Source organism: Corvus kubaryi, unplaced genomic scaffold (assembly GCF_017639235.1).
Source record: "Corvus kubaryi isolate FWS band 111438036 unplaced genomic scaffold, C.kubaryi_AGA036_p1.0 66, whole genome shotgun sequence".
Taxonomy (NCBI): Eukaryota; Metazoa; Chordata; class Aves; order Passeriformes; family Corvidae; genus Corvus; species Corvus kubaryi.
In genome coordinates this window covers 15,983,913-16,007,586 of record NW_024582054.1, presented here as the reverse complement: position 1 = coordinate 16,007,586, position 23,674 = coordinate 15,983,913, and the positions used below count along the sequence as shown (strand labels likewise).

The following is a 23,674-nucleotide window of genomic DNA, read 5'->3' as shown; positions in this document are numbered from 1 at the left end:
CAAACTCAGTCACGTCACTTGCTACTGTTCCCTCCTTCCCACCTCACTCATTATAAGAGTGCCAAAGAGTAGAGGTAAGATGAGTAAAGAAGGGACTTATGAGTAAAGGGACTTATTTCACTAATCTTGAGATGTTATCCCTGAAAACAGATGGAAGATACTGTCAGTTCAGTTTTCCATTTGTATTTCCATTCTTTTCTTCCCCTGAATTAATTTAGCATCTTTTTTCATCTTCTGCCAAACGGAAAAAGGTGGAAGGTGATGAGAAAGGAAAATTTTTTGCTGATCCAGGTAGGAGAGCTCCCCAGACAAGGATAGAATAGGGGTTCTCTCACTTCTTCTGGAGGATTGTGACTCTTCTCAGGATGTCAACTATTCTAACCCAAGCTCATAGCTTCACACGTCTGTCACATCTCTTGCTTTATTTGCAAGAATGAAGAGTTAGTAAATTAATTAAAAAAAAAAGAGATCATGTATCCAATTCTGGGCCTTCATCTGCATCTTCTAATGTTGAAAGTAAGTGTACACCAAGGAAGTGACCCTATTCCTGCAAAAAAAGGAACTCTGATAGTGTGTTTTGGGGCCTTCATTGTTAAGTGGTTTTCCAGACCAGGATTCATGCACTGCATCATATGGTTAATGCTGGAAACCACACTAAAACTGTGTTTCCTAAAAGAACAATCACTTGTTGCAGTCACCTATTACCTGCAATTCCTCATTCTTCTCTCGAAGATGGTGTACACGCACATGATAAAGACACTAGGGAAATGAATATGGAATGAGAAAAAACTTTGGAGAGAAGATACACTTAATTCTGCCACCATATGTCTCTTCTGATCATTCTTTAAATGAAATTTAGCTGAAGCCTTTACTTCCCCTATGTAAAATTCATTTGGCCACTGAATTTTATTGAGGAACTATTTGCATTAGTAAATTCTACTAGGTGTGTAAGGACTGCAGAATTACAGTCCTTTTTGTCCACAGAGAATCCTTCCTACTGCTATTTTAATGTCATACTGAAGAAAAATTATGAGGTGCTTTGTAAATACTCTGAATAGTTCAGGCTCTTGTTTCTTTGTTTGCTCTCTCATTGACTTCTTAATTTGGAAAACTGAATTCTAATTAAAAATACCACAGAGAAATCTGAAGTGTAACTTTTCTGTAGCACTAGGAGAGATTTTGGGCCTGACTTTGCAAATCCTAATTCATACTAATAGTTCTTGCTTCAAAAGTACAGTCACTTACATCAAGGAGACTTTACAGGTAAGAGAGATTTGAATAATTAAGGACTTCTGGGATCAATCCTTTGGATGTGATGCTTCTGGGTCTTTATCAGCTCATCCAATTGCAGAACAGGTAACATCTGTGCCTTAGCAGATACCAAGTATTCTGCTCAGAAAATTTGCTGGATTTATGACTACTGAAGTTGAACAATTTAAGACTAATGCCACTTTTTATATTCACATACGTAATCTCAGTGAAGTTAACAGCATTTAATATTTTGCTTATTACTCATCCAATTCAAGACCGTAAACCTGGGCTCTTAAAATTATTTTAAACTAATTTATAAAATTTAAAGCCCTTCAAAGCCAATAGTGATGCCACTTCAGAAAGATAATGTGTCATATTTGCTTTCCAAGAATGAACTATTTCATTGTTATGAATAACATAGGAGTAACAAAGGAAGACCAAATCTATAGTGTTCAAAAATGTCAATCAAAAAGTGTTTCATCTTACCTCACCCAAGCTAAGAACTCACATGGGCAAGACAGCTATTTATATGCTGTCTCTTTGATGAATCTATTCCTCCAGCCATCAGTTTGTTTTGTTACATTTTGATAGGAAGCTACCCTTTCTCTCATCATCTTTATAAAGCCTTCTGACAGAAGGTTTCCATGTTACATTAATTGTTAAATGGATGACTAGATGGATGAGCAGGCTGGTGAAAAGCTACAGAAATTACTCACTCTTATATTTTTTTAATTTGAGTGATACCTAAGTTGCTGAAAATGTCTGTCTACTTTGGAATGAAGGAACCAAGTTATATCGTCTCAGGTGTTACACTGCACATTGTCATTCCCTGACACATAGTGGAAAGACTGAATTTCTTTTCACTTTAGTGAAAACATAGCTCTACCCTTCTAGCCTAACAACATCCAGTGCTTTGAGAGTGCCTGAAGACTCAAATATAGTCTCTTTTAGACTCTAGTGCATGTGTGATTGTCTTTTAACAAAGCACCAATATCCACAAAAGGTAGACTTCAGTTCAAAACTTCAGGATGGATTACAAATGAAAGTGTCTTGGCATGCTTTTAAGCTCAAACTTTTAGAAGCTGGGATATAAAGTAAAAGATTTTGTGGAAAACCAAAAAGGAAAAAAAAAAAAACAACCCAAACCAAAAAGCAACAAACCCACAACCAAGCCAAAAGAAAACAAAGATGGGTTTCTCAAGCACATGAATTGCATCAAGGAATTAGACATGCATCTGTTTTAACAAAATTGAGGCAATCATTGTCTTTAGTGTTAAAGGGACTTTAGCAATTCAGACTTACCAAAATTATTCTCTTTTTAGTGTTAAACTTTATTTATCTATTTTAGTTTGATCTTGTAAATTAATAGGGCAACCCACTGAGACTCAATAAGCATTTTCTGTTTATTGTTATGTTAAAATTTATTTACAATTTTGCTGAATTAACTGTTTATGACAGACTGGTGGTAAAAAAACCCCCTCTGTTTTGAGTAAACAAATATTTTTGCCTTACTTTCATTAATACTTTAGCTTTAGTTTTAAACACTACACCTTTGTAGACCAAACCTGAAAAGTGAGCAACACTGCCAGCTCTCATTGAAGTCAGCAGGAACTGAGTTTGCACAACACTTTGCAGGATCAGGCCCTTCATATAAAAATATTTTGACTGGATTTAGCCACATCCCTCCTGACGTTAACTTAGTTCATACTGGATAAATCAATTTGTTAATTCAGCTGAGGTTAGAAATTTGAAACAGAACATAAACTATATTTTTCCAGTCCTACAAAAGATTGGCTTTCCATCTTGGAAAATGCGTTAACAACCATGGTCTAAATCAGCACAGAAAATGCAAGATCTGAGTTCAAAGGTCACCCCCTTTTATTAGCAGTACTTTCATAAATGGAAACAAGAGAAGATTGTGTTCTGCTTTGTTTAGACTCCAAGGCCAGGAGTTAGCTACAGTGCTTTTTTTTTTTTTTTTTAGTACCACATTTAGTAGTAGAGGGAGAAGATCTTCCTGACTTAAACTCCACTGTATTACCAAGAGCCTAGCTCAAGCCCCACTGGAATCGGCAAGTTATTCTGTTACCCTCACCAGGCTTTAAAACGGGTTCTTACATCCAAGATTTTATTCCCCTCTACTAATTCCTTAAAAATAAAAGTTACTGTTCGGATACAAGTCCCATTTCAACGGGTCATGGACTGTATGCAGAACTTTCACTCAAGCCATCTGGACTTACTCATGTTAACAAGTTTTTTTGTTGAACTGAGGCCAATTACTCCAGGCAAACCCACAAAATTAAGTAGCACTGCCTGAGATTAGAAATTTGATCTGTATCTTAGACAAATATCATGTGACTGTTCAAACTGTATTCCAGACATAGCATAAAAGCAACAGAACAATCATCTTTCTCTGTCTCCCTCACTGTAATTTAAAAGAAAATGTTAAAAAATGTTTTCTTTACAACATTTTTTAAAATCATTTAATTATGTTAATACAATTGGGAAATCCATAGCCATAGTGGCTAATCAGACTCATGAGAAAAAAAAAAAACAAAAACAAAAACCCAACTTAAAGGAAGTGGTTTTACAAGTAGATTTGAAAATCTTTTAAGAAAACTTCAACAATAAAGATATAAATGTAGCTCAAGCCCAAATTAAAATAAGAAAATCATGCAGTGGTTAAATTGCCATAATACATGTTGTTGCTCTTCACTCTTCTTCACTTGGTTTTTTTTTAGAAATCATGTCCTGAATTTTTGCTTGTTTGTTTGTCATTACTATTATAGCAAGCTTAGAATTTCGTCCCTTTAACTGCATTTTAATAGCAATGTATTATAGCATGATTTATCAACATATGGCAGGTGGAAGCTGACACAAATTATAATGAAAATTAAAACAGTCATTTATGCAGCAGGCGATTATCATTTAAGAAACATTTATTTGCAGGCTTTAAAAATGAGAGTTTAGAATCAAATGGGTTTAAAATGAAAGTTTTAATGACTGTTACCTTTTTCCTGCAGCCACTCCTCTACAGGCCGGTTATATTTGAAGGGGATTTTCTGTTTTACCATTTGGAACCGTTCACTATCAGTGTTGCCTTTAAAGTTTAAAAAACAGCTTAAAAACAATCTGAAAAGTCAATGAAATAGTTAAAACATCCTAGATTTTTTTTTTATGACCTTATTTAGCTATAGATAAATAAGTGTGCATGTGTGTACATATATATATTTGAAAAGAGAGAGATTTATCTTTAGTAAAGTGGAGAATAGCTATTCATCCAATTGCCTGAAGTTCTGGAAGGTCAAAGAAATTAAATCCTACAAAAAAGATATCTCAGATTCTCCTCAGAGTATCTGTTTATCCAAATTGGTTAGAAGGCATGTGCAATTTGTCTGTGATGTGAGACCTTGCATGAACTCAGTGTCATGAGTTAAAACATTGCGATCAGACTCTAGATCTGATTGCATAAGGACATGGCACAATATGTCAGTCATGTAAACACAGAGTTAGTAGTAATTTGATAAACCTTCTTGCACTGGTAAAAGACACGTGTTAGGACTAGAAACCCAGTAAATAGAAAAAAAAAGGAAAGGAAAAAAATATAAGAAATCGGTGCTGAAAGGATGTAATAGATTTAGTTTTAAAAAAAGCAAAACACCTAAGAACAGAAAGATAAATAGGAAAAAAGGGAAGTAAAATTTGAAAAGAGGAAGAAATGTTACATAAGGATACATAAAGACTTATGTTCAGTTACCAAAGACTTGGGCCTGTTGCCAGAATAAAACAAAAGCTTAGAAACTAATTTAAATAAAAGCAGAAATAATTAGCCAAAATGTAAATTCTGGCAATTGCAGTTCCATTGTTCCATGTTGATGGATAATAGAATCATCCATTAAAGTGTGCTCTGGTGGAAAGCTCTTATAACTTGTACAGCACAGAGAGGAACAGGATTCACACAAAGCCTCTGACCAAATTCCCTAGCTATTGGAAAATTGTACAGCTCAGATGGAACCTCTAGTAGAAAGAAGCAGCTCAGTTTGATGGTGTTAGGAATGACAGTGAGCAAGTGCCATCATTCTGCTTTTTCATTTTCTTCAGTTACAGTCACTTTCTGATTAATTCTAATTTTTGCTTCAAGCATTATTTTTACAAAAACTCCTCAGTCACACCGTCATAAAACGAGTGCATTTTTACATGCAACATTATAATATTGTAGAAAAAGGAGTAAGCCCACAGCTTCCTGAAGTAATACTACCATAAGCAGAAGTTCAGTAGATCAGTTGTGCTCCAGTACGTGTTTTGAACAAATGGTGGTCCAAGTCAGCAACTGCTCTGCAAGATTTGCAGTACTGCCTTTAAAGTCCCACATATAAATATCCTAATGGGGCTTCATATTTAATGGACTTTTTGAAACAGATGCTGTAATCTTTTTTCAATGTAAAGAGACACCAATGAAAAACAGAATAACTAAAAACTAAGTCATAAAAGTCCAGCCAGTCAAGAGCAGGCACTCTTATACTGCAGGGAATATGACTGGTGGATCTCATGTGTTTGATCATCCTTACTGCACAGCTGTTGCTCAGAAATGCTGCTAGTCTGTATTGAGGTACCTGCTGACCACAGATGTGCTTTCCAGCAGCATCTTGGTACTGCTGACTTTCTGCACCAGGTGAGAGGCACTATAGCAACACACCAGCTATAGTGCCACAAGGATTCACATGACCTAATCTTAAGGAGTATTTGTACAAAATCATCGTCTAGATCTCTGTAAGCTCAGCTGTAAGGAAAGCAGCAATTTGCATTTGGGCTAGTATCCCCAACTAAAATGATGAACATTTAGGAGCCTTGCTGCTTATTTGGGGCAACAGGTAAAAAAGAAGCAAAGTCATTTAAGAACAAGTTTTTCTTGGCCCAATTACCTTCCTGAAAAGTCATCTACTTTTTACCTTCCATATAACATATTAATCGTGGGAAACTGCTATTCCCCATCATAGAAATATCTAATTAAGCACCAGCTGACACACATTATTGCTCCAGTTTCTCTGTTGCACCTCAGATGCCTGCCATATACAATTGGTTACTCAGATAAGCTAGAAGGAAAAGATAAAATTGGAAACACTCTCAGTCATTTGTCAAGTCATATTTAAAAACGCACGGTGGTGACTTGGAGTAACTCGCAGACATTAAGTTACCTTTAAGTACATTCCCAGCTCTCTTAATTCATATCAGCACCACCAAAAATTCACTTCTACATTTCTATGTGTACATATTCCTAAACAGGAAATTTGAACCATGTTCAATGTGGGAGCCAAGAAAAAATTTATAAAGAGGAGCTGAATTAATATAAACAACAAAAACAAAGAAAAAACCCTACCTAAAGCTAAAGAGACAGTAATGTTAACAAAACAATGATATTTGATCCATTCATTAATAATAAGCTGAAGACTAATGTAAGCTGAGGTCATGCAGATCAGCTGTTTTTCCAATTTCTTAGCCTAAATGATAGCTTCCTTTCCTGCAAGTTCTGCCATTCATTTAAGCCCAAGGCAAGATTACACTCACCGGACAGGGAAGCAGACCCATTGGTTTGGGGAGAACAGAAACAAAATTAAGTCAAGCTCACTACAAAAACATTATCTTTTTTAAGATAAGTTAGCAAGACATTCAGCTTAGACCTTTTCTCACACACTAATCCATGCCCACCAAAATAGCTAAATCTTATAAATGCAATCAGAAAAATTCTGCATCTCCTTTAGGATTTTTTGCTTCTGTTGCAGTGTGCCTAATTTTTTCCATGAAAGAAAGGCATACTAGGTCCTGAAAAATACTAAAGAGGCATTGCAAGGGCACTTAAAGGCCTAGATTTCCCTGTCAACCCAGACTTGAACACTTACAGAGAGGCTGCTACTACATCTATTTTGCATGTGATAGACACAGTTTGGGTAGAAATGGGGGTTATTCCACACTTTATAGAGTACATTCTGAGCTAGGACTACTGGTTAGATGAGTGCATTGATATTATAATGTTGATGGGCAGGCACATTTTCTGTGGCCCCAAAGAAATTCTGTAACACTATTTACAAGCAACAAGATACTCCATGGGCTTCATCCGGTACCAGTGTGCACATAAGTAACCTTTTACTGGTGGCAATGAGAGCTTTTTCAGAATGAAGAAAGTTCAGAGGAACACTAGAGTCAGCCAGGGGCTAGCACAGAGTACTTCTTCCTCTGTGTGAAAGGCTGACTGTAGAAAGGAAATAATGTGGTAAATTGAAATTCCTCAGAAATAGGGCATCTGACAAGAACAGGCCAACAAGACTAAGGTAAAAAAGGAAGTGGGACAATCAAAAAAGACATGACAATGGAAAATGGGTTTCTTATAGTTCTAGACCTTCAAGAAAGCCAGAAATGACAACTATTCCCCACCACATCTTTAAAAACTTTTTTTTTAAATAAGGTTTAATTTAATTTTATTATTTTATTATTATGCAGATATATCAGCAGGATTAAAATACATATAAAAATCATACCCTTAAAAGCGGTGAAAAATTGAAGGGCATTAGAAAATTCAAATAGGTTTATATTGCAACATTAGTATCTGATCTATTCTTTTTTGGTTTGTTTTTAGATTTTATTTCAGACATAGCTAAGAATGATTTTTTAAAAACATGTGCATGAGAATGTGCTCACTCATATACCCAATTACAACAGTAAGCTAAAGAGCAACTTTTTCATTGTTAAGTGCTTAGAATAGTCATTAAATATAAACAATAGAACCACACAATTCCTAAATTAACACTGACTTGGAGTTGTGCTTTAAAAAATAAACACAACATTTGATATGAGAGTTCAAAAAGGAAATATCATGGCTTGCAACACGAAGTAACATAAGTTCAGCATGAAGAAAGCTTATTGAACCTCTGACAGCTGAGCCATGATGTGATTAAGATGTGTCCATCTTCATATACAGAAACTTCCAGTAACAATCCTTCTGTGACCTCAGTGCAATTTCTTTCTATAGTTGAATGATACACATATTCAAACAACCCTTTCACATAACTAATGTAGATCCTCTCTTTTTTCTTTTTGAGTCCAGATTTGATTCAAGGCTGTTCTTCAGAATAGAATACACAGGATAGAGTAATTTAAATTTATTTCAGAAAATACTCCTAATCCCATCATTCTTCTGCATTCAGAATCCATGTGGGTCTCAAAGGTTGCAGGATATAATTTTTTTAATAGTAAAATAGTGTTGTTAGTTTTGCTACTTGTGATTTACTAAATATTTTTCCTCCCATAGTTTCTTGCTGCTTAAGTGATTCAAGTACCAATAGGAACAGCTCACCTTAAATAAGTTTCCTCTTTTTTCCTTCATGTGCATAATAAATATGACTTAGATCTGCTCAACAACTTGGCTTCTTCTAAAGAACTGTGCCTCATAAACACATTGTTTCACCTATTTTTATTCCTTTTTCATGTAAAAATTCTAAAGCCAACTGTGAAGACTAGGATTACAAGAAGTCTTTTGCCCCATTTAGGACTTCTACGCACAATCAACAGAAATTCCATTACATGTGTAAGTTTTTCAACAAACTGATAAGCAATCGGACTTTTACGACCTCAAGGATTTTAATGGTAACATTTTGAAATCTTCCAGATTCTTGAATCTTGGTTAACCTGAATATTCAAAATATTTAAAATACCACAGACATTCCCAAGGACTAAATACTTTGGAGAGGAATATGGCAGAAGTGCTCTATGCTTCTGGGATTTTTTTGGATTGTCTCTCTTTTTCCAAAGGAAATGTGGATTCCGGTCATAAAAAGAAGAGCCTACTGGTTAAATACGATCGGTTGCCAGTATTCTGTCTTTTTTCTGAAGCCCTTAGTATCCCTGCTCCACAGACTACACAGATAAATAGATTAGATTCACTTTGAACTTTAGCTTTTGATAATCTTCAATTGAGACCAAACTAAAATGGTAAAAAAAAAATAATGAGAATTCACAGTGCTAATCACTACAGGCAGTTCCCACAGAAAATACTTTTTATACAGTGCAAACATCCAGGGCACACGGTTTATATTTGCTCATGGGCAAAGCAGAATTTTCTTCCAAAACCCTTCAGTGCTGGAAGATAGTTTTTCTTTTCTGCTGATGGTTCCTTTAAGAAAACAAACAACCTTTATTACATTAAGCTTATTTCTAAATCAAAATGGAATCTTAAGCTAAAGAAAGTACAAGAACAATTGAAGCTCTGAAAAATCTTGCTTCTTGGCCTAGATACCAATCATAATGATTTACTGCCTCTTAGGCGTGAAAGAGAAAAACTGAAAGGTTCCAGCAAATTGCAGTGGGCAGAAAGAAAGTACTTGCTTTCAGGTGGGATATTAACCCAACCTGATGTGTTGTCAAGTCTGTGAAGATGCTAAAAAGAATACCATAAGAAAACACTCATCTGTCCTAAATTACTGTCAAAGGCTGTTCTATGAAGAAACACTACAGAAGCAACATTTTATTTTCTTTATTTTATTTATTCCTTCTAAGTCTCTAAAAAGAATGAAACATTTTATCTAATGAGCAGTTATTAAATGAAAGATGCTACAGTGATACTAATGATTCAAAGAAACACCTTGATATCAGTGTTCAAGCTTTAAAATGTTTCCACCATTTTTCCCTTATTGTAGATGGAATTTCAGCAAGAAAAGGGCCTGTAAACAGCTAGCATTTGATAGCTCAGTTCAGCCAGCAGCCCTTAATGCCAGCTCCCTTTGAGTTTCTATGGATGCCCATAATCTCACTAAGATTTACACACACGTAATTGTTATCATCATGGGAGAGAAGGAGCCTGCTACAGCGTAAAAAGTGTATCTTCGATGGCTAAATCCTCTACTAGCATAAACTGACTCAGTTCAATTCAACCCCAAAACTCTCCTAGAGCTGATGCTCTGTGCCCTAGAAAAGGAGACTTGCATGCATCATGGAGAAGCTACCATTCTTCCCTAATATCTGATAATATCTGATAAAGGGAACAAAATTTTCCAAAGTGTGCTTGTGATTGGCATACACTGAGCCTATTTAACCACTTCTGTTTTCAGGCAGCCACACTTAAAAACTTACAGCATACTGAATTGCCCCATCTTCACATTTACTTAAGTACATGTTTTGTTTTAAATACTTCAAAGTACAACCACCATTTGTTCATATTTTGTATTTAATTAGAAAATTGAGACAAGTCTATTAGTAAAGGATTAGAATCTATCTGTAGGACTAGACCTTCCTCCATACATAAGAAAGGAATAACAACCCTTACAATCATGTTTTGGCATCAGGTCTGTTTATGTATAGCTGTTTATTTTGTTGTGTTACTGTAAGACCATATTGTGGTTTATGTTATGTAACATAGGGAATGGTTGCATTAAAATCCATACATGTAAAAAAAATCTCTATTAAAAGTGGCTTTAGGAAACAATTGAAAAAAGCCCAAACCTGAAACCACAGATGTGGCTCATACAAAAACAAAACAGTATGTCCATGCTAAACAAAAAAAATTATAAGGCAGATGATCTGTAATCTTTCTAACTACCACAAGCTGTCCCTCTAAAAATTCTTGTAAAGCTTCAGTTTTGCCTTGTATAACAGGAGTGCTATAGAAAATTAATTCAAATTTAGGATTTTATTTAATTTGAGTGGATTGAAAAATAGACAAATCTTAACATTGTTCAGCTTTGCTTCAGTTCTTGGATATCATATTTTTTCCTCTGCCTTCACTGTTCAATAAAGTTGCATCTTTTGCTATTGAATTCTCATTTTATTTTTTGTCCTCATTTTCCCCTTAGTCCTGGATGCCCTTGACTTTATCTTTAATTCCCTCTGATCACATTGTTTGCTGGGAGCAACACCTTTTATTCTGTTCATCTCACTATGGACTGGAGTTAAAAGCTGACCTTCACACTGCAACTCTCCTCAGCTCACTGCCCTCATGACAAGAGACAACAAGGAGTTGGTAATGTAAGTACTAAAAATAAGAGAGAGAATTAGCAAGCAAGACTCCAACAGTAAGTTACTCGGGCAACTAGAGCTGTTCCTAAGTCTCTAGTGCCTCAACCAAAAGCTTTACAATGCCACCACTCCCTATTTTATCTGATCTTTTTTAGCCTAAAAAACTTGGGGTTCTAATTCAAAGTAAAGCACCATTCAGGCCAAAATCTTTGGGAAATTCAGAAGTAAACTAGGAGACAGGAGTTTAAATTTCTGTTCAGGAGGTAAAGCTAACGTGGACCACAATGACACTAATAAGACTAAGGAAGACTTGAAGAAGTCATCTAATTCAATGCTCTGCCCCAGGACACGATCAGTAACATTTCAACCTCCCTTGGATTAGTCTTTCACTCCTGTTTTGGATGACTGAGAAAATAAGTGTCTTACCCTCGATAATCTAACACAGAAGCACAACAGGAGCAAAACAAAAGAAAACTCAGACTAGCAAAGGTGGAAAAAGGTTAATCAAACCTTTTCTAGCATGCAGAAGAAAAAAAAAATATTGTGTTCTTTAGTTCTCATTTGAGCTATGCTGGAAAACAGAACTAGTGTACAGTACAGAGAAAGCAGTTACCAGTTCAAACTCTAAAAATATGAAACAATTTGGATGTCTACATTACTAAGTGTTTGAAATGTTTTGTAAGGAATGTGTAAATTACTGTGTTTTTTTGCTGACCAGATCCAAATTGAGCCCCATGTCAGGCAGCCAAGGCTGAAGGATCTATTAAAGAAAAACTGAAACTACATATTGATCTTTCCATTTTAAAAAAGAAAATAAAAATCCATTTTTCAGGAAGAAATCGGAGATTGGAATAAAATCCACTGCTATTGTCCTCACATCCCACTTCTTTGATTCCCTTGTGAACGGTCAGGATGTGATTTATAGTGCCCAGTGGGAACGAGCAGCAATAATCAAACACCAAAAGCACTTTATTTGTATTGACACTTTAAATTCTATTAACTCTCATTTATCTAGATGTTGTTTATCTGTTTTGTGCATTAGGCAAAATCAGGACAGGAAAACACTGAATCTAATTTACATGTTTGGAGTTAGGCATTGGAGCTACATGAGTGGAGCTACTTTGCTTCCAGGAGCAATGTGAGACTGAAAACAGCACTGTTGCCTTTGTAGGGTGCATGACCTAAGGTAAGAAAACTTGTGGCTTTATACCTGCTTCTTGAAGGGTCAGTGGCTCACTACAACAGCCCTGCAAGCAAGAGCAGCTCAGTTCCAGCAGACTTGCAGTCTCTGCCTTGGTGCTGGCAGCCATGGAGCTGGATTGGCTCCACTAGAAACCTTCAGATGTTTCTGAATCCCATTTCCTTGTGCACATATTATTAGGGAGATAATATGGGGAGTTAAATATACAAATAGAGATAACATGTGCAGTCCTTTCCCATTAATACAGTGCTGACTGTAGGGAAGCTGCTCAGTCAGTAACACTAATGAGAGTAACGCCTATAAGGCCCTTAGTCTAATGTCACCGATGAGGACTGGAAAGCTAACCAGTTACAAATAACAGAACAGCAAAATCTCTATGGAAGGGGTAAGTTCTCTAGGGTGAGTGCCAGGAAATAATTAAGAGCAAGTAAGAAACTGATGAAAGGAGAAATTTATTAAGAAGCACTTCCTATCAAGACTGCATATTAGACAGTGCTACAGTATCCTCAGGGAAATTCTTGAATTATTTAAAATTTTACTTGAAAAAGTGGTGGGGGATATCAGTTTATTACAGAATGGAATAAATGAAAGCAAACAGGCCTTTTCCATTTTTTAATTGCTACAAATAATGAAATCAATCCTTCTGTTTGCATCAGTTTAGAGAAAGGAAAAGAGGATTCTAGGATTCTGTAGTAACCCAGTAAGTCTTCTCGAAGACAGCTGCTATTCACAAACTTGTGCTATGACCAAGGGCACCAGGTACTCAATAAGTAGCAAAGATAAAAATTCATTGACCCAGAAAGACTTTCATGTTCAGTGAATTGTAGAATATTTTCTATTTAAGTCACTGAAGATAAGGTAAATTGGAGCTTTATCCTCAGTTTACTGATCAGAAAACTGAGCTGCAGAGTGGTAAAAGCATTACCCAAGATCACAAAGAAAGACATCTCTAAAAACAAGGCTGGGATTCATGAACTTCTGACTGCCAGTTTCAAGACTGGCCCCTTTCATTTATGACCATCCTTTCACACGGTTGCTCTACTTCAGTCTGTAGCATTGGATTTTAATGACTTTGTGCTTTCCAGTGCCTTTAGCGAGCAGGGAGAAGGCTGATGTGGATGCATAAACCCCTTCTGTCACTGCATGTCAGCATGTCAACCTGGGATTACAGCTGGCACTGTTCTTTCTGCAGGCAATGTGATCAGAAAAGCACAAAGTTGTTGTTCAAGCCTGTGATCCCTCAGGACAGATGTTTGTTTGCTCATTCTTACTGTGCACACATGTGTGTTTATGAGAGAGAGAGACAGAGACAGAGACAGAAGGAGAGTCAGAGAGAAAGAGAAGAAATAAAACATAATGACTCTGTTTGACCAGGAGAACTGAAATAGAACTAACCCAGGAGAGAAACGGAAATATATTAATGTCTGGGAACTCACTGCACTGTGCTGTGCAGCAGGATTCTATTTAGTCTGAGTCTCCACCTGAGAAATATAAATCCATCCTTCCCTGCACTACATTTTATGTACCATCAAATGACTGAGCAATAGCAATTGGTTGGATGGGCTTTGAGCAATATGGTCTAGTGGAAGATGTTCCTGCCCATGGCACAGGGTTTGGAACTAGATGATCTTAAAGGTCCCTTCCAACCCAAACCCTTCTAAGGTTCTAATTAACCTTATGCCAGCAAAGGAGAAATTTACCAGAAATCATTGCTGATAATGTTTATGCTTGGTACCTGGACTCTCACACAATCATGGAGCAGTGAACATAAACAGATGAGAACAGCTCAAGGTATCTGAGGATTCAGTCAGGATACACATGCTTGTGCAAACAGCTGTATACTTCGGCGTGGGATTGTTAGGAAGACCAAGCTATCAGGATATACCTATATCTCTTAGTATGTAACTACTATTCACAGAAGATAGCTGGATGTCAAAGAAAGACAGGGAAAAACACATGGATTATATCTGTTTTGCACCGTGGCATCTCAGGGACTGGGACTCAAAGGCCTGTGGTAAGTATATGAATGCAATGCCAATACTCAGGGATATTCCTCAATCCAGGGTTCTTACATCAGATACTAGGTGACAACAACTAGGCAGAAAGATGCATCAGTGCCCTATGGATCCTACATTCTGGCATATTTTAAGTGATCGTTCTGACACAGAGCAAAACTAGGACTGGGGAATCATAAAGCTCATCTCTTCGTGAGTTTCAGTATATGCTGTACTACCATTGTCAAAGGTTAATCCAACTTTTCCTAGGCATTCACTCTGTATTGCAAGAATTTATTTTACGAAGAACCCTAGTCAACAGAACTAAGCTAAGACAAAAGAACTGAGATCTGAGAATCAATATCATCAATGGAAAAAGAATCAGAGAAATAAAGAAAAATTACAGATGCCACTAAACTACCTCTGTTTTGGTTTGTTATGGTATAAATTTGGCTGAGCAATGGGGTCACAATGCAGCAGAGTAACTTCTTCAGCTGCAGGAGTGGGAGTATTTCCACACAAGCACTTCTTCCTGAATAAATTAATGAGGGGAAAAAAGGGAATCATTTGCTTTCCAGCTGAGAAATACAAATGTAATTACTGTAGATATGATACAAAAACATACAGCTTATTTGACGTTGTATTTCAGATCACAAACCAAATGCAATAGTAGGGCAATTTTTTAGAAGGACATCTTTTGGGGCATATTTCTGTTGTTGTCATGGTGGGTTACTGTAATTCTCTGGAGCATCAGCCACTTGACAAGTCTCAGACTCAAGAAGTTTGATTGGATGAACAATCAGGCTTAAGAGAACCCCAAATCCAGGACCATTGGAAGGAAGTGTCATTCTGACCATTAAAGTGAATTTTCTTCTGATGTATTTGGTATTCATCTGTAGATTTGACATATTGGATATCTAGCCTGATTCAGGAAGATGTAAGAGTGTTACTACACTAATTCAGCTAACAGCAATATTATACATATCTCTGTTCTTTGGGACATCACCAACAAAAACTTTTCCTCAAATTGTTAGTACTTTCTGGTAGTATTTTCTTTATCTAGGCTATAAACAAGATAAAGTATTTTGGGTAAATTAAAACTAGTATTGCCTCTGTGACATGTATTTGCATGTTGGAATAACCTTTTATGTGACTGTTATGTAGCAGTAATAAAAACCGCTACAGAAGAATGCTTCTTATTCCTCTCCGTTTTCACACATCTCAAGGACTATCCATGGGATCTTGGGTGGGAATTAGATGGTCATGGCTACTTGCAGGAAGATACTTTTCTGTGTCTACTTCCTTCCTTAGGTAAACTCCTTCTTTCAACTCTATTGCTGTTAAATCATATTGTCCTGTTTGTTTTGCTTTGTTACCTTACACATCTTCATACAGACCCATGCATTTCCCTCTTTCTTAATGCCAAGCTGACAGAAATTCCAGTGCTCAATAGACTGCCACTCGTGTGGGCTTGAGGTACTTGGGGAAGTTTAAACTACAGCTCAGTCAGACTGAGTGCAGTGTGTTACAAGAGTCCGGATCAGTTTTAAGAAACAAAACAAGAGCAATGGATACTGGAAGCCACAATACAACCACTTTTTTCTTTTTTTTTGGTTTTCTATCTTTTCTCTCTTCTGTTGTCAAAAACAGAATTTGGAAGACAGAAAATCCCTATGGCACTTCCATGAAGCTCTTTGGGGATGGGGCAAATTGGAAATGAACTACAGCTTCATTTTTTCAGAGGGAAAGCAAAACAGAAAGTACACGGAAGTTAAACTCTAAGTGTAGTGGCAACATTTATGTAACTTTTATATCACGTCAGATCCTATCCCATCATCTAGTATGGAAACACATGCATTAACATGAGTGTTTTTGCACAAATTCCAAAGTATGTTTGTTTGTTGATGACTTCATGTGTGGAGGTTTATATGTCAGGGGATGCAGGGGACCAAAACTTGAGTGTTCATATCAGGTAGCCATATTTATCAGCTTTGCAATCCTATAAATATATTATAGATGCTACAGCCCTGCAGTGACAAGCTACAATCAACTCTTGATTTCATCAACTTGTCATGCTTTAATCATCCCTCTTGGTAGATCTTTCAACATATGTCACAGAACTGCCTTCAAAATGTGCTTCTCCAATTCTGTTTTATTAACCCTGTCTTTTTATATGTTTTAGGCTTATTATGAAATGCAGTAAATCTGTCAAAGGCACTTTATATGCTGTCTCCAATTCATGCTGATAGGAAGCATCTGAGAGCTCATTTAAGTCCCACAAAATGAGTACAATATGAAAAGTCAAAATCCACAAAAAATTATATGACAAGAACCCTGGTGTTTATATTCAGCCTACAGGGCTAATCAAAAATCAGTTCTCTTGTTTCTTATTCATTGCCCACTCACAAGGGCATTTGGATAGAAAAATATTAAGACCACAGTGGGATCTGGTAGCACCAAGAAAAAATCCCTTCAAGCTTGCAGATCAAGCAACACATCTTAATAATTATTCCACGCAGTTCAGCACAAGATCCATCTGCCTCTTCATGAAGACAACTGGATTCAGCCAAACTTCTTACTATGATCTTGGTTTCAGAAGCAAAGTTTCAGAAGTGAGAAGGAGCCTCAAGTCTGAGGGAAGGAAGAGATTGCTACAGGGGCACAAGAAGGCAGAAACCAAAGTTTTTGAGGGAGGTTGAAGGCTGGAAAGAAGAGGAAATGACATGTCAAAATCATTCTGCAAGACACAAAGCAAATTTGGGGGAGGAGGACCCAGGCTCTGAAAAGCACAGAGAACTAGTGATTTTCTCTAATAAGGCTCCATTACTGAACATTTGTAAATCACTGAAGTGGTACAATATGAGCCATGTAGAGGTACTGTGCAGGGATAAGTCCAAACTTAGAAAGAAATGACTTGTTGCAATGACTCAGACGTGTCAGTTAGTTCTGCTTTTGAGTTTTCCTTGTTAATTTCCTGAACAGTGTTAGACTTTGCATCACTGAGCTCACAAGAACTAATAATCACAATATGGCATATTATTTACAATATCAGGGCACATGTCAGTTGAGGAAAGGATACGTAGTCTTCTCCTAATTTCCCCAGTGATGCTACTATTAGACCATCTAAACTTACCTTACTTTTCTTGTCTAATGCATTATAAATTAAATAAAGCAGAGCTGGGAGAGGTAATATCCCATTGATAACAGTTAAAAACAGACAAGCTTTCAGAAGCGCAAGACCCAAAAAAATTACAGAAGGAGAAAACTATAATGTTACTGATTTAAAAAAAACCTATAAAGAAGAACTTATATATCCAGAAATGAGACTGCTTTTTTCAATTATATTGGGCTGACTCATAAAAACTATTAACCCTCAGTAATTCTGCCTTGTTTATAACTGAAGACTAATACAGATATCACACACTATTTCTTCATAGTTAAGGCACTCTTATTTCCTAGGTTGCAAAACAGAGCACAGAGAAGTCAGCTCAGTCCCCCGCTTTAGTCTTGGGAAATCTACTGTCTCCCCATGTTCAGCATAAAGCCAGTGAGATGAACCATAGAATGCACAAAGAATCTAGATACAATCTTGTGAGACCTCCTATTTCAAGGACAAGATGGGGATAATATATAAAAATCAGCAGACAGGGGTGGGAGCTCCCCTGTATGCTTTCCATCAAACAAATCCTTGCTAAATTTTGTCTTTAACAACTACAACAACCACTGCATTATATGAGGAAATTCCTCATCATAACAAGCTCTTGTGTGTTTTGTGTAATCCCTTTACAAATAACCTTGAGCCTTCTGTATGTCCTCTTAATATCTCAGGAGAGGATCTCACTTTCTCCTCCTCTCTGCCTCTCCTGCCTGCCTCCCCCAACCCCCCCTCCTCAATTATCTCTTGCTGTCTTCTGGGTGGTTATGTTTAATCTCAGGATTAGGCAGAGGCCTGCAGTTTGCTTTCAATAGCTTATCAGCTTCCAAGAGACATTTACAGGGAGAGAAAGACTCCAGTTTTGATAGCAGTAATTGTATTTAGCTTGTAAGATACAAGGCTATTTATCTCACAGCTGGGAAATCACAGAGGAAGAGAAAGAAAATGTTGTTGATAAAAACTAAATAAAACCAAAAAGAATGGAGAAAGAAGAGAAGAGAAGAGAAGAGAAGAGAAGAGAAGAGAAGAGAAGAGAGAAGAGAGAAGAGAGAAGAGAAGGGAAGAGAAGAGGAGAAGAAGAGAAGCCATTTCAGATCTTTCCACCAAGCAGATGAAGAAATACATTTTAGCAAGGCAAGGTTGATGACTTTCACATTTTAGACAGGTAGGAGAATCTAAACAACTATCACTTTGACCTGTTTCTAGAAAGTTTATTTTTATAGACAAAGACTTTGTCTCACACAGACTAACAAAGATGCAGTTCAAATTGCATTGCTTTGAAATGAAATTGAAAAAAGAAGATATGCCCAACAGTTCAGGGGCATGCAATCCTTGGAACTGGAACTACTGAAAGAAAATCCCAGCACAGATATCAGGGTCTCAGAATCAACTGTTTGTTTTTAAGTATGCAATTATCTGGCCACACTACCTGCCAGAGCAGTCAGTTCTGCTGCCAAGAGATAACTGTCCAGCTTTTTCAGAAATACAACTTCCCCTCAGAAATGTACTTCAGAGAGCAAATGAAGTAGGGGCATAGAGGATGAAATATTTTTTTTTTCTTCTATCCAGTAGCAAAAAACCTGCAGAATAATGTAATTTGAAAGGGCAAAGACTACTCCAAGAAGACTGAGAGATTACTTGAGAATGATAAAGGGGAAAAATATAAAATATGTACTGTATGGATGAAATAATGAATCCTGATAAGAATCCAGTTTAATGCTGTCTTGTTTCTTATTTCTAAAATGCATTAAAAAATCCAGGCTACAGGATAAAAGAATCATGCATTTCTTTAAATGACAGCTCCTTCCTACCTGTTGCCTTCCTGCCCTTAATCTTCTCCTTTAAAACATTACTTCAATTAGACTTTATTTTTGTGTCATGGATACTCTTACTTTACAGCTCCTATTCACCTAATTTTGTTTTTGTTGTTTTTTTTTTTTTTTTTCCTACTGCAGAAAATGTAGTCAGTGCCTGGATGAATGAACAGGAATATCAGGCTTGTTTTGATGTACGGTGCAAATCTGGCCACAGAAAAAGTATTTCTTTGCAAGGAAAAGACAGTGAACAGAATAAAAAATATCCTCCTGCCTAAGAACTAATGAAAACTTAGGGACTGAGGTATCCCACTTCTGCGTAAAGACAGAAGATTTATTTGTAACTGTTCTGGAAATTTCTGTAAACTCTCTCAAATTTGATGGGTTTCATTTTAATTGAAACAAAAACATGTCAGATACTTCCTCTTCCTGAAGCCTGGGTCCAAAATTACTCCAATTTCATCATTAAAATATTTATTTAGATGTAGAGAAGGGTCTCACCAAGAACATAAAAGCAGGAAAATAACAATGACCAAGCACAACCTGTTTTCTGGGACGTACACAAAAGGATGGACGCATGTGAGACAACAGAAGGGAGGCAGCCATAGAAAACTGCTTTAGACTACAGCAAAAGGTTTATACCTTGAATGCAAAACATTCTATCAACTTAATGAATCAAGCATGAAGAAACTGGCTATCAGTACAGCCTATGGAAAAAGTCCATCTCCTTATTGTGTTCTTGAGAGAGAGGAGAAAGGGCAAAACTAATGTAAATAAATCACAAGCATCTCAATGGTTTTGGCTGAACCACAACAGCTGAACTGCAGATAGCAGCCTTTGTACTAATGCTACTATTTGACATCTCCCAGTTCTCAGGAGCTTTGTCTCAGATACCTATACTGGGCCACTGTTCAGTCTTTCTGTCCACTAAGAGAAACTGGCACTTTGGAATGGTACTAAATATGAGAGATCATCCCTAGTGATTTGGATTATTTCAGTCACAAAGCCAACCTTAGCTCCAAATTAATTCCCTCCTTTACCGTTTTTCTCTAACCCTTTTCCTAACAAGAAAGTGTAAAGCTTGTGTTGCAGGTGACTGAAATGCAATTGGATGCTATAAAACCCAAAATGTCAGCGCCTGAAATGTAAGTTTGTTGCTATTCTATTTTTCTTGTCTTTTATTTGAAGTTGTAAAAATACAGCTTTGGAGCCTTTTGGTCCCATTGGGCTAGTTTCAGTTAATTTCAATTTAACTAAAGACTGTATTTTAAGGAAAGCCAGTATTCCCTCACTTTGCTCCTTTAATGAATATCCAACTCTTATTTGTACTTTTCATTGAGCAAGTAATTTTAAGTCTAATGTATAATCCTTCCACAAGTAATAAAACTCAGAGAGGAGCATGGAAATGCCATTCAGAATGCAGCCCTGACTGAAGACTGTACCATGTGTGATGACAAAGAAGATACATTTGATAGTTTATAAAATTTGTAAACATTAAGCTGCAGCACTGTGTTGAAAACCAAGTACACATTAAATTGTTCATCACAGTGTGCCCAAGCATGCCTGGGCTACAAATACAATGTTTTTTAAACACTATGAATAACTGTGTTTCCAGAATTTACACGATCCTACATGAAACACAAGGGATTACTTAGCTACTCTCACACAAGTTTGATATGAATTTAAATTTTCAGCAGGTTCCAGTTGAAACACACTGGATTAACCTGGGTCCATCCAAACACAAAGGCTGTACAGACCTGAATTTCTGCTGAACACAGGTTTGGTTTTGCAGTCAATTCAAAAAACAATAGTGCAAGTTTGGTTTGTGAAAGACAACAAATAATTAATTTCAAAAGCCCCTGTTTAGTCTTTTAACCATTGACTTCCCAGAAGATGGGACTAATAAGTATTGGTTTCCTGTAATTATTGATTCATTGAATCTTTTCCGAATCCTAGGCATTCATAATGCCACTCTATTATATGGATATTCTGGTATTTAACATGAATTGAGATCAAGCCACAATCCTTTTCTCTGGGAAGGCTGGAACATTGCCCTTCTCCCTTGTTTTTTTTTTGTTTGTTGGTTTGTTTGCGTTTTTTTCCCATAGCAATATAATATCTTTAGGTTTTTTTAATTTTACCCTACTTGTTTTTAATTTGGCTAAAATACTGGTTTGAAAGAAGTAGGAAATAAAGAAATAAGGAAAAAACCTGCACATGCAAAGTATGGTCCCATAAGCCTTATTTGCACAGGGACAGGCTGAAAAATTCATCATCTACAAACAGACAGAAATTGAAATACATACGTGGAAAGGAAAAGGTGTCTGGAACATAAAGGTGTCCTTTTTTCTTAGGGTACAACTGCATACACTCAATACTAGCCCAGAACATAAGATTAATGCTGATTCCATAAAACCATACATCTTCTAATGAAAACACAGAAATATCTTTAGCCAAGGCAGAAGCCCAGGGTACTGAGGTAGTCTCTGAGTGTGATTTATTTTCCCTTAAAAAAAAGAAAAAAAAAAATCTCTAAAGCATTGAGCTGAATATTTTGTTTCTTTACACCAGAGACTTACTACAGCAAGCAATGGAAGAAGAAAATTTATTCATAGGGTTTGTAGTGACTGTAATTGGCTGCCAACTGGATTGGAGGTATTTTACAAAATAATTGATGAAAGGAGCAGAAGAAAGATCCTCAGTTGGACCTTTCCTAGCCCACTTTCCTCTCAAACCAATGGATAGCAGAGCTAGAATCTAACTCAGCATATCTGTCACGGCACTCTTCAAAAAGAATTTTTTCACAGAAATAAGGTTAATAATGGAAATGTATCCTTTTGTATGTATCTCACCAAAACACTGACAAAGGGACATATGTGGTAGAGAGCAACACAGCATAGATGACTCACATTTAAAAACTTTCCTGTGCACTAGAAGAGATGAACTCATCCCCTTGGAGTAATTTATTAGTATAATGTCACATAAATTGGCATATAACCTCAAGTTAGGATATTTCCCATAATTTAAGTTTCTTTTGAAAAATTCCTACACAACTAGCAAGAATTTTTCGTTCTGTCCTGAGTTACTACTGTACAACCTAGAAATAAATGTTGAATGTTGCTTAGACTAAATATTGAAAACCAAGAAGATCATAGCTTGATCTTAGGCAACATATGAATAAGAGGAATGTCATTAACACTGAAGTTCTTTTCTTGTGCTCATTCTTCCTTTTATAACCATACACATCATCATACCTCAGCTATCTAATGCACTGTCAGCATCACATACAACAATCTGTTTTTCACTTGGAGTAAGTTTGATCTTTTAGCATGGTGACGAAGTATCACAAGGTTGTGATTTGCCAGTGATGGGATAAAATACGTGATAGCGTATCAAGAGCCAGTTGTTCACTATTTCTGATGGATTTAGGGTGATAATTTCCAAAGATACTGAATTGTTCCACTGCATTTGGACATAAAGTCAACTAGGAGTTGTCAGTTTTGGTTAGATGGTGTGTTAACCTCTGTATCTGTAAACCTAAGGGAGAAAGTGAAATCCATACGATAAAAAAATTACAAGGCAAGCATAAGGTCTGCTCAAATACTGGCTTAATCTTTCACATTCCTTACATTTCTACTATATATTTATATAGACAGTATCTGGGGTGTAGCTAGAGTCACCACTCCTTTTCATCAAGTCTGTTCAAAACTTTTCTACCTTAAATATTTAGAAAATATCACAAGTAGCAAAACCAAGTTTGTCATTGAATGACTTTGTAACACTGTGTAGAGCCAGGATTCACTGAGAGACCTCTGAAAAAGCATGATCCATGTACATCATACCACACAGTTGGCATGCTTATTCTTCCAGTGTAAAGGACCACTACTTTGTTTTCCAAGAGACAGAAAATGCATCACCAGGCTGGTGAATTTATTATCAAGATGAAGCAACAAAGATTTATATAGTAACCAGTTGTTATTAAACATTAGTTTATAGGTACAGATACACTGCAAGAGAAAAACAAAATGAAAAATATCTGTACCTGTGGGGTAATGTTCATTCACTGGCCAGCTGTCAACCTGAAGTGTTGCATTGCCACCATTCCTGGTAAAGCGTACTACGTGGTATTTGCCATCATTTACAGGTGTGCTTTCCTCTTTAATAGAGATGTCCACTGTGCCAATATTGAAGACTACACCAATCTTGCCTTGCTCCTAAAAGAAGAAAAGAAACAAATGTTTTTAAATTGCTGTCACTT

At 36.5% G+C, this 23,674-nt stretch overlaps 1 protein-coding gene across 18 annotated transcripts in view; it reads right to left on the bottom strand.

Annotated features, from left to right (window-relative positions):
• The window catches only part of NRXN3 (neurexin 3), a 550,019-nt gene that overhangs the window by 110,577 nt on the left and 415,768 nt on the right, over positions 1–23,674 (bottom strand). For 13 of the 18 annotated variants that reach the window (XM_042047917.1, XM_042047922.1, XM_042047925.1 and 10 more), the window contains 2 exons: positions 23,459–23,630; positions 4,262–4,351 (listed from right to left, as the gene is read on the bottom strand). In XM_042047917.1, coding sequence (XP_041903851.1) covers positions 4,262–4,351; positions 23,459–23,630 — 262 coding nt within the window. The remainder of the gene's footprint in view (positions 1–4,261; positions 4,352–23,458; positions 23,631–23,674) is intronic. The other 5 variants (XM_042047920.1, XM_042047934.1, XM_042047935.1 and 2 more) reach the window with 1 other exon arrangement.